This window comes from Momordica charantia (genome assembly GCF_013281855.1).
Source record: "Momordica charantia cultivar OHB3-1 chromosome 8 unlocalized genomic scaffold, Mcharantia_2.0 BLBB01000008.1, whole genome shotgun sequence".
NCBI classification, from domain to species: Eukaryota; Viridiplantae; Streptophyta; class Magnoliopsida; order Cucurbitales; family Cucurbitaceae; genus Momordica; species Momordica charantia.
Window position 1 is genome coordinate 5,285,007 of NW_028275166.1, and position 15,745 is coordinate 5,300,751.

The 15,745-nt window shown below is 33.6% G+C and overlaps 1 protein-coding gene and 1 long non-coding RNA gene across 3 annotated transcripts; one reads left to right on the forward strand and one right to left on the reverse strand.

Moving 5' to 3' along the window:
- Positions 1-815: 815 nt before the first annotated feature.
- LOC111013969 (metalloendopeptidase / zinc ion binding protein) lies at positions 816-7,278 on the reverse strand. Of its 2 annotated transcripts, none has more exons than XM_022288543.2 (17): positions 6,775-7,278; positions 5,664-6,002; positions 5,404-5,550; positions 5,033-5,165; positions 4,842-4,955; positions 4,651-4,724; positions 4,492-4,566; positions 4,264-4,356; positions 4,083-4,143; positions 3,568-3,900; positions 3,251-3,377; positions 3,062-3,161; positions 2,665-2,734; positions 2,429-2,581; positions 2,238-2,333; positions 1,622-1,941; positions 816-1,465 (listed from the first exon to the last, which is right to left on the reverse strand). In XM_022288543.2, exons 1-17 carry the CDS (start codon positions 6,853-6,855, stop codon positions 1,220-1,222), a joined length of 2,562 nt encoding a protein of 853 aa, XP_022144235.1. In that variant the 5' UTR covers positions 6,856-7,278; the 3' UTR covers positions 816-1,219. The 2 variants fall into 2 exon arrangements, with proteins under 2 accessions (XP_022144235.1, XP_022144236.1); XM_022288544.2 differs by having other exon boundaries at positions 5,404-5,547; positions 6,775-7,277.
- A 1,152-nt stretch (positions 7,279-8,430) lies between these two features.
- Positions 8,431-12,700, forward strand: LOC111013940 (uncharacterized). Its single transcript, XR_002601776.2, has 2 exons — positions 8,431-8,967; positions 12,488-12,700. It is a non-coding gene; the product is annotated as an uncharacterized LOC111013940 (long non-coding RNA).
- Positions 12,701-15,745: the final 3,045 nt, after the last annotated feature.

A 15,745-nucleotide genomic window follows, 5' to 3' on the forward strand; every position in this document is an offset into this window, starting at 1 on the left:
TGCACATTTTGAAATTACTTTGTCTAAGCCCTAGTTTTTTTGCATAAGAACTAGAAACTTGCAAAAACAACTTTTGAATCGTAAGAATGGTTATAATCGTATTTTCAAATTTTAATATAAGCAATTACCACTCTTCCAAAATTATTAAATTGTTGCTAATAAACATTGCTACGTCACTGCAAGTTGAAAATTATGCAAAATATCCTTAATTATGGAAAATGGAGGAATTTTTTCCTTACCACCCTTAAATATTTGACAACTCATCATTTTCTAAAATCAAATATTTAATGGTGGTAAGGACAAAGTTCTTCCTTACCATCGAGGAGACATCCTTAATTATCAGGGTTGTTATAATTATAATATAAATCCTAAACCATCTCTAGATGATGAGGTTTGTCAAATCATATCATTAAATTATTCAACCTAACAACGAAATGGTTTACCATTTTCTAAAACCACTTATAATTGTCAAATATTTATGTATTGTAAAAATCGCTCCTAAACATACCCTAACACTTCTCCATGATCTAAAGTGATTTTAGAAAACGGTGAAACTATATGCCAAAACCGAACAGGCTCTTATATTGCGCTGAAATTTAACTACAACAAAAAAAATAATAGCTCAAATTGAAAGTTCAAAGATGCAATTGCAACGAACTCAACGGTTACCTAACCAAGTTTTGTCCCAAAATACACAACCCTGTTATGAAAACTAGCTCCTAAGTTTCAGGCTCTCCCATGATTTTCCATGCCTAATATTCTTAACATATTAGCAAAAAATTTCATCAGTCCTCAATTCTAGACAGCTGACAAAATAATGCAAAAGTAGTAAAAGGAGATACATAATAGAAAGAAAGAGAAAGAAAGCTTCTTTTTTTTCTTCTCTCTTTCAAAGGCCTTCGGCCAGTTTATGTTGTACATGAACAAAGCTTTTTCCACCTTCACTTTTCTATTTCCTTTTCTCATGGTTTTCATACACTTACAAATTCTCTCTCTACAAATAGCTTTCATCTTTGAAAGCCTAAAACTTGGCAACTTCTCAACCCAATTTTTTCCTTAAATCATTTTGGGCTGAGCACAACTGAGAACCTAAAATCTATGGCATTTGCATTGCACTGCCAACTCTATCCTAAGTCAAGACCCCTGGTAAAATTACAAACTCGATTGATAATAACAAAATCGAAAGAAGGAAAAGGAAAAAAAACCCTACTACAAGTAACTATTTTACAGATGTTCCTTTTGAGGAGCTGTTACTTACGAATAAGTTACTGCGCAGTCGATTAAACCACGACAATTTGATCTCACCGGAGCCCGTGCACTGCCCTTCGCCTTCCTCCTCACTGCTGAAGAGGGTCTGGTCGGAGCAGTCGAGTGATGCTCCACAAGCTAGATTGTATGACTGACAAGCCGAGTGGCATACTCGGAGTCTGTTGTCACCATCTTGATCGCACTTTTGTATTGAAATCTGAATACGAAAACAACAAATGTAGAAGGGAAGTGAAATTTTGGAGCAGAAGATGAAGTCCATTTATGAAAGTAACATAGTGTGCTGAGTCCTATATCATGAAAAAAGAAAAGGTGCTGAAATAGGTTTGCTATAAAGAGGTGGTAGACCACTTACCCAGCAAGCCAACTGCTTAGCCGCTGCATCGCAGTAGCTTCCGCCAAAGATGTTAAAAATTTTCCGGGCACCACCAGGGAACAAACGGTGGTAGTTTGGCATGACGACAACTTCCTCGAGCTGCTGTAGGATACTCGGTTCACTGGGTGCACAGTGTTGGCCAGTCATATCCCTTTGCAATACATTTTTGCAGACTGAAAGACTCGAAAGAAGCATGGAGCTGTTCTGGCATGAATAGCCAGCATAATCTGAACAACGGAACTCGCAGACGCCATTATCACAGACACCTCCATGGAGGCTACATTGCTCATCACAAATAGCTGAGATCATGCCAAAGTGCTTTGTTAAGTTCAAAAGTAGAAATGCGAGCTACAATAATGTCTACCACAAGGCCCAATTTATGTACATGAAGAATTTTATTTATTCATTTCTTAGTAACCGAGGTATCTCAAAAGCACACTCTTTGTATTATGTTCATCCCCACTAATCTCTGTTAAGACCACAACCAAAAAGAGGTAAATAAAGGATATTACCATTCATGGTCTCATTATTCATTTTCCCCCATATAAGCAAAATGATCGTTTAAAAAGATCTAAGAATGTGAAAAGAGGATTACCAGTGGAGCAGTCGATGCCAGTGTAACCGTTTCCACATTCACAAAGTCCATTAGAAAGACACCTCCCATTTCCACTACAGTTACTAGGACAAGATTCTGCAACATATATCAGCTCGACTTAATTTATAAGTAAAACCCAGGCAATCACATTGAAATGTAGAAGTAATACAAGAAATATAATAGATGCTCACGTTCGCTACAATCATGTCCATGATAGCCTAGAAAGCAGAAACACTTCCCATCAACACAATCTCCGTTGAAATTGCAGGTATTGGGGCACTTTCCAGGCACTGAAACCGAGTCTTTACTGCAAAGTTCATGATATGCAGGGCAGACTAATTCACCTATAGTAAGAGCGTTGAATTGATCGTGAGACTCATTGGACAAAAATTATTCCTAAAACAGTCCAATAAGGGTAAGTACTTGCCATTAAAGCCAGGGAACTGAACTGGTCCGCCAGCTTCAGGACATACTTTCCACATACCATCCACAGCCACCTGAAAGAACATGATTAAATCAGATTGGAAGCATTAGTATAGTAGATACGATTTTCCTCTTTAAATGAAGCCTCATGCAATCATCCAAATGAAAAAAAAACTTTTTGTTCTGTCAGTTCATGTTCACTGCACAGCATGATTATTGCAACATCTATGCAGCACAGACTAGATATTATATAAAACAGTTCCCAAAACCAAAATCAACTTCAAATCCTTTCTTTTGCACGAGTTTGTGAAAACCAAATCAACTATGAACTTCTGATGTGTGCCTGTAATATTTTAAATAACATCATGGGTAGGACTAGAATGCTAAAACTTGCAATATACCTCCAATGAATTATTAGTGCACCTATGTTGATAACAACCATTTCCTTGGGTCATAGAACCTCTTACAAACCCAGTTCTGACTAGGGATGAGGCCATACACCTGCATATCCATTAGAAGAGTTATTGTCACCACCAAGATTACGTTTTTTCTTCACATTGCAAATGTGCATAAACGATAAGCAGTCTTACCTTGAGTTACTTCCCCGTACTTCACCCAACATTCTGTCAGGTGCACGTGCACTGTTGGTGTCAGTGCATGACCCATCCGAGTAAGCCACAAAGTAAGTACAATAATCAGCCAATGACGACTGTCCACCTACAGTATAGAAGTTAATATATTATATATTGATGGAATTTTACATATGAAGAGTAGAGTTTACTCGACTTCAAAAGGAGAAAAAGAATGACCCTCACAGTAACGGATTTCCAATTCAAACCATTTACAAATTATATAATCTTATTCGGCAGATTGGATACCTTATGAACACTAAATAGTAAATACTCACCCTTGTTAGGTTGGGGGAAATATCGAGCCCACTGAGGGAGGTCCCCACTATAGCTAACAATTGGACAGTAACCCTCTGCTTCCCTATTATATGTACATCCTGACAACTGTGTAGCGTTGCAATGGTATGCCCCCTTCCAGAGGTTGCAGGGGGAAGTGACGAAATCATTACCTTGATTGCGACCCCAATCAAGACGATCTGCCATGCTATAGTTGGCCTGGTACCATCCACTATCTTCCAATAAAGCCAGTGTCATTTTTGAGACCACAGATCTTGTATCAACTGAACCAGTCATAATTTCATTCATCAGAAGCCTTTTCTCCCAGTGAGATCCTGAAAGTAAAACATTGAGTTATATGTCACTTCATGTAACATTGAGTTATATGTCACTTCATGTTAAGCATATTAGTTTTATGAAAAAAGCTATAATAGGTCAAGTGGACAGTGCCGGTTCATAGAGAACTCAGTGGGGACCAGAATAGGTGAAACGTAACAAAAAGAACTAAGAGTAAAACCTGAAGTGCCACGTCCTCCTCCATCTTCTAGCTCTAAACCTGAGAAATTCCCTGAAAATGCCTGCCAAGGAAACAGAGTTTTATTTGTTTTCTAGTTTTGAAACTTCTAAGGCAAAATACTTCCTAAACGCATGCCTTTACCCACACACACAAACCGGAAGGAACAGAAGGAAGCACTCACCCCATAATGATACCGCGAATGCATAACAACACGTGGAAGCACCACACGAGTCACTGTGCGGCCAAGTCTTTCATCCAAGATCTGCTCTGTTACCTGATACAAATAGATCAATTCAGAGGTCACTTCCATGTAATACAAAACCATTTAAACATTCTTAGAGAGGTGAAAGTGTTAAATTTATTTCTTATCCTTTCCTTCATCAAGTCATTTGCACTAGCTATAATTTACCTGACTACGCCTTCTTTTCCTCTCATCTCTAAAATGGGCAAAAGCATGTGGATCAAAACCAAGGACATGCATAACCTGTAAGGTATAGAAGAGAACATGGTGATGAATTAAATAAATGGCATTGTTATTAATCAAACTACACATATGAAACCCACAAACCTCGTGTATAAGAGTAGCTGAAAGTAAAGTCTCTGCTTCAGCAGTCAAATGCCGAGGTGCAACATTCACATGTCCTGCAAAATAAATTAACGTACTAGTTTCAAATCCAAACAAAGAGGTTTATATCTCATGTATATGTAGATAATTCTCCAATCCTTCAAACAATACTCTCTCAAATAAAAAAAGTTTACCAGCAATTGCACGGCCCCATTGATCACGTTCACACGCAACAGCCCAAGCAAGTGTGTTCCCCGTAGTAGGCCTTGTGGTAACTAAAAGAACCAAGTCTGCATTGGGAATACCCTCTGGAGGACACATACAGAATGGTTAAAGCCAAAAGCAACACACCTTCAAGGGGCATTTAAAAAATTTATTAAAATACCTTCGACATATTCCCGAGGAAGCTGTACGCCTCCATCCTGTCCACAAGCAGAGTATCCACTTAAACGCAAGTTCCCCTTCACAGGTTCAACAGCCAATGCTCTTCTGAACCAATCTGCTGTCTGACCTAATGCCTGCATTGAACAGCCTTATAAATCAATTTCCTTGATTGAGTTAATGTTCCAAGAAATAGTTATGAACACAAAGAATGCAAATGAAAAATTGATATAGATATGGAGTGCCTTTTTCTTATCAAAATAAACGTGATAACTTAAGAAATGAAAGAAATCAAACAAGCTGAAAAGGAAGAAGGATTGATAAAATATCAAACAAAGCATGATAAATGAGAAGACTAATAATACTACATAATACCTTGTGCAGACGATGCTTTTTGTCCTCCCCAGATATATCATCAAAAGTGCAATTATACCAGCAGTCACCCGAAATTGGAGGGTTGCTGTGAGGATTGCAAGAAGGAGCACCCGGAGAGGAAGTAGTGACAGGAGGTTCTCCAAGCTGCTATGAGAAAAAAAAAATACAACATAGACACAGAAAACTCGTAGTCAATATCAAAATTCTGTGTTCGGCTTGGGCACACGTAGGAGTCAGAAAGTTTCAAGGTCCAAAATCACCTTCACGATGTCACCAACTTTTTGGCAATCTCTATCAGGCGAGTGACCAACAGCATCATAATTCAGATATATTCTGATAGGTTGTCTTGTAATTTTTTGCGGATCTGATAATTCAGGAACTGCAAGCAATGCTCTACCCTTTCGATGAAGGGGTTTTGTGGTACCAGTCACATCGTAAACTTGGGGCGTAACAGAGTATACCTTCAGCCCAGGTCGCCTCTTTTGTTCTAGTATCTGGTCATGGATGCAAGAGTGTGAAACAACGTTTTCAGCTCCCCTTTCCAACCGGTGTTCTTCAGATTTTGCATATGTAACATCCAAAGCCAGAAGAAGTAATATCTGAACAAGGAGAAAATAAGCTAAAAATTATAATTCCAAGAATATCCAAATATATAGTTTGCAGTCAAAACTAAAACAATAAGTTTCGACAGGCAAAAAGAGGAAACTTAAACTCCAGATTTCTCTACCTATTAGTATGCGCAACTCTACCTATGTCTTGTCTTGAAAATCAGATCTTAAAGATAACAGATCAAAGAAGAAAAATCCTTTAAACTCAATTAAATTTAGAGGTCTCCCAACATTGTACAGAAAGCTCCTTCAACCATAAGAAGAAGAAATCAGCTAAACGGAGAAAATCTGGAATGTTAAACAGAAAAGGAAAACGAAACAACACTTTCAAGCAGTAACTCCCATCCCTTGACTTTAAAAGTTAAATAAATGAACTCCTGGAAGAGAGAGAGAGAGAAGAGATTTGGATGGTAAGGACTTAAGAGATGGGCTAAATTACGAATAATTAGTAAAATCCAGACTTTCCCCCAAAAAAAAAAAGCTAATAATTCTTCACAGCAGTTTAGTTTTCTTGAATTGTTCTCTGTAGAAAACGCACACCCACGACTGCTTCAAACGTGCAGTGGCATTGCCAGTGCAACAATTGCAGAACGCCCTCTCCTTCCAAATAATTTCCAGACCCAAAGAGTGGACGAGGAATTGTTCACATTTAGAGAAGATGAAGTTCACAGAAACCCTAAATCCCCACCCCTCGTAGCCAAAACGAACGCCCACCAAACTTTACTAAAAAAAAAAAAAAAGAACATCAGTCACAAGAGCTCACCTCAAAAAGAACAACGGCGAAGCGGATCTTAGCATCAAATTTACGAGCAGTGCATAGACTACAGCGCAACGTCTCCTCCATTAAGGGTGGAAGACTGAAACACAAGCAGAATCAATCCCATCAAATCGCCGGCGATTTTCCGATCGGCTCCAAAACCCAGTAAAACCACAGCATTTCCAAGTAGTAAAATGAAACACGGAAGATAATGTGCAGCTAATGGAGAGGCTGAGGAGCAGAAATGGAGGTGATTCGAAGCTAGTGGTGAAAGAGGGAACGTGGGGGTCCTCGATTTCTCCGACCCAGTAGAAATTTTAGGACTGATTCAAATCTGGAGCTCGTCAACGTGCGGCTAAGTGACCCCCAGAGCACGAATTTGGTCCAAAACAGCACCCTCTGCTCTCTCAGAAAAACGATGAAAGAGAAGAAGGAAACAGTGACAGTGAAGGGAAAGGAAAGCGCAGGATAGAAGAAAAATCGAAGGGATTGAGTGGGGGTGGGTGGGTGGGGAAAGATTAAATTTACACTCAAAAAATAAACAAAAATTTTCCCTGTCCCTTTAAAAGAAAAAAAATCCAATGCCTCAAGAAAATTAAAAATATATATAAAAATATCTGGTCGCTACCTTACCTTACCATACATTGCTTAGAACTACAAAAAAAACCCCATTTTACCTTACCGTCACGTCTGAATCTCTCTCTCTCTCTCTCTCTCTCTCTCAATTATACATTATTAGAACAATTTGGACTAAGTATCATTATTTATGTTCTTAATGATTTATTATCTCTAAAGTGTAGACTTTTACATTTTTTATAAAAAAGGTGAAGACTTTCTAAAATATACATAAATGAATATTTAAGAAACAGAGCGAAATGGTGATGATTATAAAGAAAAATAAATTTTTAATAATTCGTAGAAGTTAAAAAATCACACAGCACGCATGATGTATATATCATCAATATAAAAAAAAAAAGTTGGAGATTTGAATTTTTACCTCACATGTTGTTTTACTATATTTATATATTATAAATTACAAAAAAAATACCCGGTGAACTTTGTCATTTGTTTCAAAAATATTCTTACAATTTCAAAAGTTTCAACATCAGGCTTTACATTTGATAACATTTTTCGAAAATACCATTTAAGCAAGCATTCATTAATATTTTAAATGAAAAGTTGATGTGGCTGAATCAAGAATCACCTGACAATTAACATGTTTACTTATTAATATTTTTATTTTACCCTAAAAGTTTTCTTACGTTTCTCCATCATCTCCCAAATTTTACCCTACTCATTTTTTAAATATGGTAGTTTCTTACCCATTTCCTCCTTAATCCAAACAAACTTCTATACTAAATGTTCATGTGATTCCATATTTTGTCATGTCATCATTTTTCATTCAAATATCAATAAATTAAAACGTTTAAGAAACTTTTAAAGTAATAAGGGTTTTTTTAAAAAAACAAAATCCAAATATCATGGTTGTTTTTTTAATTTAATCTATATTATTTATTTAAAAATATAAAAATAACAAAATTTACACCCCCATAATTTGTAAAACATGCAACCAATATGTGTTACTTTAGAAATGATAGTAAATATATATATATATATATATATATATATATATATATTTTGTTTATAACTAAAACTGGCATTTCTTTTATATATGAATTATTTTTTGCGCATCACATTTATTAAGGACCAAATTTGACACCCACTGCTTTATCCAATCTCTAAGGATTAAACAAAAAAGGAAATCGATGCATATATACGGAATCAGATGTAGAGTGAAAATTAAAATCTATCTTTTCAATTTTTTATTTTTTAATATTTTGTTCGATTCTTCAAAATTATGTATAAAGAAAATGTAGTTTGGTCTGTATTTCTTAAACAAACATCAAATTTGTCCAAAAAAAACAAACAAACAAACATCAAACTTTGTATTGAAAAAAATTACAAACAAACATCAAATTTATTAATGAATATCTTGAAATTTGTTGTAAAATAATATAAATTCAAATAATAATTAAAATTAAGAAGAATGGGTCTAAAAATCGAGAAGAATCAATTACTTGGTCGACTTGACGCAGTTGCCGAGAAGATGGAAGGGGAAGGGGAAGGAATCGAAGCGATCTTATTAATTTCTTTGGATGAATAAAAGCCTTCGGGAGAAAAAGGAGCGCCATGGAAAAGGTAACTTTCTTCTTTTCGTTAGGTTGAAGAATCGCATTGATTTTGATCAAATTCAAAGCTTAGGGATAGGGATTACGTGAGTAAGCTTACTTGGTTTCGAACAATTGGCTAATTTTGGTTCTGCATTTTCTTCAAACCTACTTTTACAAGCTTTCATTTGAGAATATTTAATTTCTTACCATTTTCAAGCCCTCCACCCCACCCCCATGTGATACCTATTTGGGCTTTCTTTATCTCTCTGATTCTTTCTTCACAAAATCCAAGCCATGTGAATTGTTTATAGTAAATCAAAGGAACCGTTGAGAGAGGGGAGTCTGGAGGAGGAGAAAAATTTAGCAGAAAATTCTACGTACGGAACCTGTTTGTGAAAATGTCTGAGAGAGAAAAACCAACATTTTTCAGGACGTGGACAGGGGCTCTGTTTTGTTTTATTTTATTTTTCTTTCTGGGCATGTTTTGACTGTGGAACTGGAAAGGGACTTGGGGATCCAATCCACTTTGCTTTAATCGCACAATTTGCTCTTGCTGAGTGGAAGGATTTGACTGCAACTCATGCACACAAATAATGGTTTATTATTAATATTGTTAGTAGCCTGTCTGTCTAAATCTTTATGTCAATTATTAGAACTTCCTTCCCCCAGTCTGGTATTTACCCACTAGCTAGCTTTTTAGGGCTGAATCTTTTGTTAACTTTCTTTCAGATCTATTAAAAAAAATTGACCCAGATCTGAATCCAACCTCGATTCATTGATACCCATTTGAATATTCAACTCATCCAACCAAACCAAACAGTTCCTTCCATTAAAAACAAACTGTTCTTTCTTTCTTTTTTTATTTCAATTTAGCTGTCAGTAAATTCCTCTTCAACGTCAAGTGTCCTTGAAATTGTTAGGAGTAGTTGAATCAATTCTGTGTAACTGAACCCTCAATCGTCACTGATTCTCACGCCCCCCAAGCTTTATCCAGCTCCAACTTTCCCACCATTCTTTCCCGAGAAAGTGAAAGGGCCAAGAAAAGTTAGGTCGGGGAGATGATAAAGTTTTTGAACGTAAAACAATGGTGGGTGTGAAATCTGTTTTGATGTGGGAAAAAGTAAATGGATTCACGATCAGAATCATCCACCATTGGAGCAGACCAAACAACTTCTAACTAATCAATTTCTCCCCCATGGCTATTTCCCAATAACCAATAATAAAGCTTTGTTTCAATTTGCTTAGCTTAATTTGGTGAGGGCAGTTGGGTCAGTGCGTCTTGACATCATTTTACCAAATTAACTTTAATCACCATTAGGTTGCCTACTGTGCTTGATGATGGTTGCTTTTCTTCAATTAAAGATAGATATTTTGATATGCAAATCATCCCATTTATATCTCACGAATTTTATTAGGAAAAAGTTCACCAAAAACCTACTCATGCAGTTATCATAAACTCTAAATTATACAAATAAATGGGATGAAGATTCAAACTCGTGGCCTCTTCGTCAGAGACATAGCTCAATTACCGTTGAGCTAAGCTCATAAACTCTAAAATTCATGCCACTGTATTCAATCCAAGATTTGTAATGATCATATGAGTGTTCTTGTATTTTATTGAGATGAGATTAATTTCGTTGGTGTTAGATTTTCGGGTTACATGGAGCCCTTATTCTTCTAAATTTAAGTGCTCTAGTGCTTGAGTAATACTTTTATTTTTCCACTTGATTTAAGTAGATGTATATTTGGGTGTTAAATGGTTATGTGCATTTTTCTAGCTACTCTAAAACTTTTAGCATATATATTTTTAATTTTTAAACTTTATTTGATAGTAACTGTAAGTTTTGTTTTAAAAGTTATTTTAAAAATTTTAGTAAATTTGACCCATGATGGCCACTCACTTTAGGAATTAGTAATTCCTATGTGTTTCCCAACACCAAATGTTGTAGGGTAAGACGGTTGTCTCGTAAGATTAGACACTCACGGATATAAAAAAAAAAATAGCCCATTTGAACAACAAGTCCTGGGTTTATTAAGACTAATATTGTTTGTTTAAAAAATTTAATTAAGATTTATTTTAATTATATAGAACACAATTATTGTTTTAATTTAAAGTAATGGAATAAATAAATCTTAGGCTATCATTATTAGAGGTAGGTTTGGAATTTTGAGATTATATAAAAAATAAATAGGCCCAAAAAACAATTCTTTTAACTATCTCACCTATTAATATAGTATACATAAATATGCCCCAAAATTAGACGTTTAATTTATTGTCTGGATTTTGGGTTAATTATTGATTAGTTTTTCAGCAAATTTCACAACTTGACTTTAAGGAGAGTATTCAATGTCCTGCTTATTCAAGTCTAATATTTTAGATGATAAAATTAGAATTCTAAGGTTTAAAGTTAGTTCACCATACTAACTAAATTGAATTTTGCCCAATTTATTATTGTGCGATATAGTGTTTTTTAGGGGGAAAATTCAGTCCAGACTTTTCTTTTAGGTGAGATTTTTCATATATTTGGTTGACATACACTTTTATTTTCCTTTAATTAATTGATTAAATTAAACTTCCATTTGAAACAAAAGATGTGGGTTAATAGATGAAGAAATAGAAGCATGATTAGAGATTTGATGATCAAAAAGAAGATTCAAAGGACATAACAATAAAGAAAAGATGGGTTGGAAGTGGAACAAATGGGTGGGTGTGTCAATTGGAGGGGCCATTTTAAGTACCTTGATAATTGAGAAGCCCTACTCATGGCCCTCCCAAAAATTAAATAAATAAATATATATATATATATATATATATAGAAACTTCCAAAGGGAGGGAGGGAGAGGATTGTTTTGTCAATTGTTCTTATAAACATTTTTTATTTAATTGTTTTCTAAGGTAATTTTGAGTGAGTTCTACAAATGAAGATTATTGCCCATATGAAAATATCATTCATAATCTTGTAGTTTTAGTTTAAAGTAAGACGGGTCGTTCAGAATAGACAAGGATATAGATCTTATTTTGGAAAAATTATTTTAGTTTTGGTCGTTAATTTTTCTTTATTATTTAATAAATTTATATATTTGTCTAAAAATATGACACTTTTAATTAGCATGGGCGCATTCAAATATACTTTCATACATTCATTCATAAAATAAATGAATAAAAGACGCGTTGATATCAAGTTTCTATAGAATGATCTATAGTATATAAAACTAAATGAAATAGTTTGGAGTCGGGAGACCATGAAAGTTCATAAACCGAAACATAGTTTAACCCTTTTTAAAATAAATTGTAAAAGAAAACTTTATTTTAGAATGGTATAAACGACCCTAAATTATTAGAATGAGACTGAACCAAAAATAATAATGATGTGGTGCCCCGTATGGTGGCATAGAAATTTTCTTCAATTGCTTTTTATTTCCTCCTCCATTGACAAAAGAGAAAAAGTGGGCCTCTGCCTTTGGGCCCAACTTCCCTCTCTCAGGACATGACCCCTCAACCTCCTGCCCTAATTTCTGAAATTTCTTATAATTTTTTTTTTTTGTAGGGTGTGTTAATTCCCAGATGTGGGTCCCATACAGAATAACCAACCATACTATAAACAGAAATTAATAAAGATGATCGTTCAACAACATTTTGGGGTGAGTATTGGAACTAAGTTGGGATATATGTGTTAGGATATATGCCATGGAATTGGATCAAGTTGTACATCATTGAATCTCCAGAAAATTTGTAATAATCTTTTTTTTCTTCTTTGCTAGATTTTTTTTATTTAAATGATTTTCTTTTTTTTCGTGTTTGAATTATATTTCATCGTAACTTAAACACCCTAAAAATGTGAATTATCATCAATCATGTGTACGTAGTTCATCATATCAAATCGAGGAAATGAAAGGAAAAAAAAAAAACGTAACGAATTTTAAGAAGATATTAAACTTTAAAATAATAGGAAATTAAGGACAATATTTAGTTGAATGGGACAACAAAATTGGTGGGGAAACAGTCAGATTTATGATTTGTCTCCAGATTAGGAGGAAGAGCTGTTTCCACAATTTGTTGAAACAGCTGCCACTTCCTATTATTTTAATCTATATTTGTTTTTGTATAAATGACTCTTACACTAATTAAAAAAAAACGTTATTATTTTCCTTTTTTTTTTTTTACTTATAAACTACTTTTTTTTTCCTTTTTTTTCCTCCCAAATAATGGTACAGGTAGAACCTGGTTAGAAAGTCCAGTTGCCCTATCACCAGTAGGTTTTTTGACTTCTAGACCTTTACTCCACGTGGATTTAATTTAATTGGATTGGTCAAATTCAAGTAGTTAGCAATCTATTTCAATCTATTGATAGTTTAATAACCACAATAAAACAAAATTTGTGACCATTTTATTCATATCTTAGAGATATAGAAGATATAACTCAGTATGATACATTTAAAAATATATTTAATTAGATTAGAGGGTGATCAGAGGAACTTAACGTAGTTCCAAATCCAGGATTTGAAATTTGAATTCGATACATGAGACCAACACAAATTTTTTCTTTCTTAGAAAAATTCCTCTGGAGATCCTCAAACCTAAAATTGTTCCAAATCTCTCTCATTCGGATGTGGCGTTGGTTTGGTTTATGTACCCTACATTATTCCGAGACCCAATTAAAAAAAAATATATATTCAAAAGAAAGACATCTAGAAATAAAACATTAAGGAACTTTAGAATGGATTCAAATCTCATGATTGGTAATACCTTTTTCACTTCCTTGTGTTTTACATCTTAGCTTTTACAGAAAATAATAATAATAATAATTTACTATATTATGCGATGTAATGTTTTAAAACTTTAGGGGTTGGAATCAATTTGTTTGATTCTTTTTATGAGGATTTCACTCTAGGGGTTGGAATCAATTTGCTTGTGTTTTTTTTTTTTAATTTATTAAGAGGATTATTTTTAATCGAGTCTATTTTCTTAATAAAAAGTATTTTTATTTCATCTCTTATTTCTGTTACCTTTCCTTCCTTTCTTCCATCTTGATATGTGTTTTTGGACCGTTGAGTCTACCATTTTAATCGGGCTTATTAAATACAAAATTCAAAATTAAAGAGAGAATTGAGTAGATTAAAACTATAATTTAACATTTTTTTTTCTCTCTAAATTCTCTACAAATGCCATAAAATTATATTTGGAATAAAAAAAATTAAGCTCAAAAATTGAAACCTTAATTGACACATGCAAGTACACATTGAAATTTGTATATCGTGGCAGGTAGATAGTGACATGTCAATTGTTTTTTAATCTAAAATTAATTTATATGCTCATATATTTATCATTTTTTAATATAAAAATATATTATAAAATGGTTATTTATAGTTATAACTTATAGTGATATTTTAGAAAAACGTACCTCACGAAGCTGATTGAATCATGAATGAACCGGTGAAGGCCAAAGTTGTAAATACCCATGCGGAAGCGATGTCACAAGAAAAACAAACGGGCTTCATCACGGCCCAACTAGCTCTAGCGCCTGGGCCATTATAAGGCCCAATCCACAATAAGGTTCCAGTAGTACTTGGGCCTGGGCCTTTAGCTACTTATCTTTCTAAACATTTTTTTTTTCACTTTTCTTGTCATTTAGCTACTTAATTCCTGTATGGCTTCTTAATTTTGTGTCTTCATTTGGATTTTGATGACTCCATTCTATATGAAATTATAGCGACATAATTTAATTACAACAGTTTTATAAGTTTGGAGTTATTTTCTAGAATTAAAATTAAGTTGGTAAATCCAATATTCTTTTCGCCTCTTTAATAGTAAAATAATTTTGATAAAAGTGTTCAAAATATATACACAGTGAATTTAGAAAAAAGGCTTAAATATACCATCGTCTTTCTATTTTAAGTCATTATCAAGTTGGTTCTTAATTTTTTAACTTATCTATTTACCATGTATTAAAAAATTTTAGTTAGGTCATTTTTTTGTAAAAAAATTGATACAACACTGAATGATTGTGTTATTCATATATCTAAATGCATAGACATGCTACTTAGAAGGTTACTTAACACATAAAACTCAATAAGTCCATAAGCAAATTATGATCTGTGCTATTAACAAAATCCATTTATTAAAGTGATATGTCAAAACTGTATGTTTACATGTTCAAATATATTCCTAATAATAAGATAAAGTATAAAATGCACTTGTAATATAAGCTGAATAAGCAATAAAATATGGTGGCTCTTTCGAACTGTTTCATCTTGATTGGATCCATTTTTTTTTATCTAAAAAATAATTGGTAATGAAAAGAGTAAATCAGATAATAATGGCCTGGAGCTAATCAAACATTTATAAACATTTATAAACTTTATTGATTTTTCCATCTAGGATCCTTAATCCAAGGAGAGAAGTAGAAGAGGAGAGAGAAACGTAGGGGGACAAATTAAAAACTAAATTTCAATTTCAACTATCAAAGATGTCACTTTTAAAATTTTAAAGACCAAATAAAAACTAAATTAGAATACGGATTAAAAGTAATAGTTTTAAAATATATCAAATAGAAATTAAATCCAAACTTAGTGTGTTTTTTCATTCCATCCTATTTAAAATTGGAATTTCTTGCGATATTCATGCAAAAGACCTTTGCCTCTCCCTTCTTATTATTAATTTCTTTTTAGTACAATAAAATATGAAGGGGAGATTCAAACTCATTAGAGATTTGAGGTATATATCAATTATCGATGAGCTAAGTTCGTTTTGGCAAACTCACTACTTTTTGATAAGAAATAAATACCTTAACTAATTGAGCTAAGTT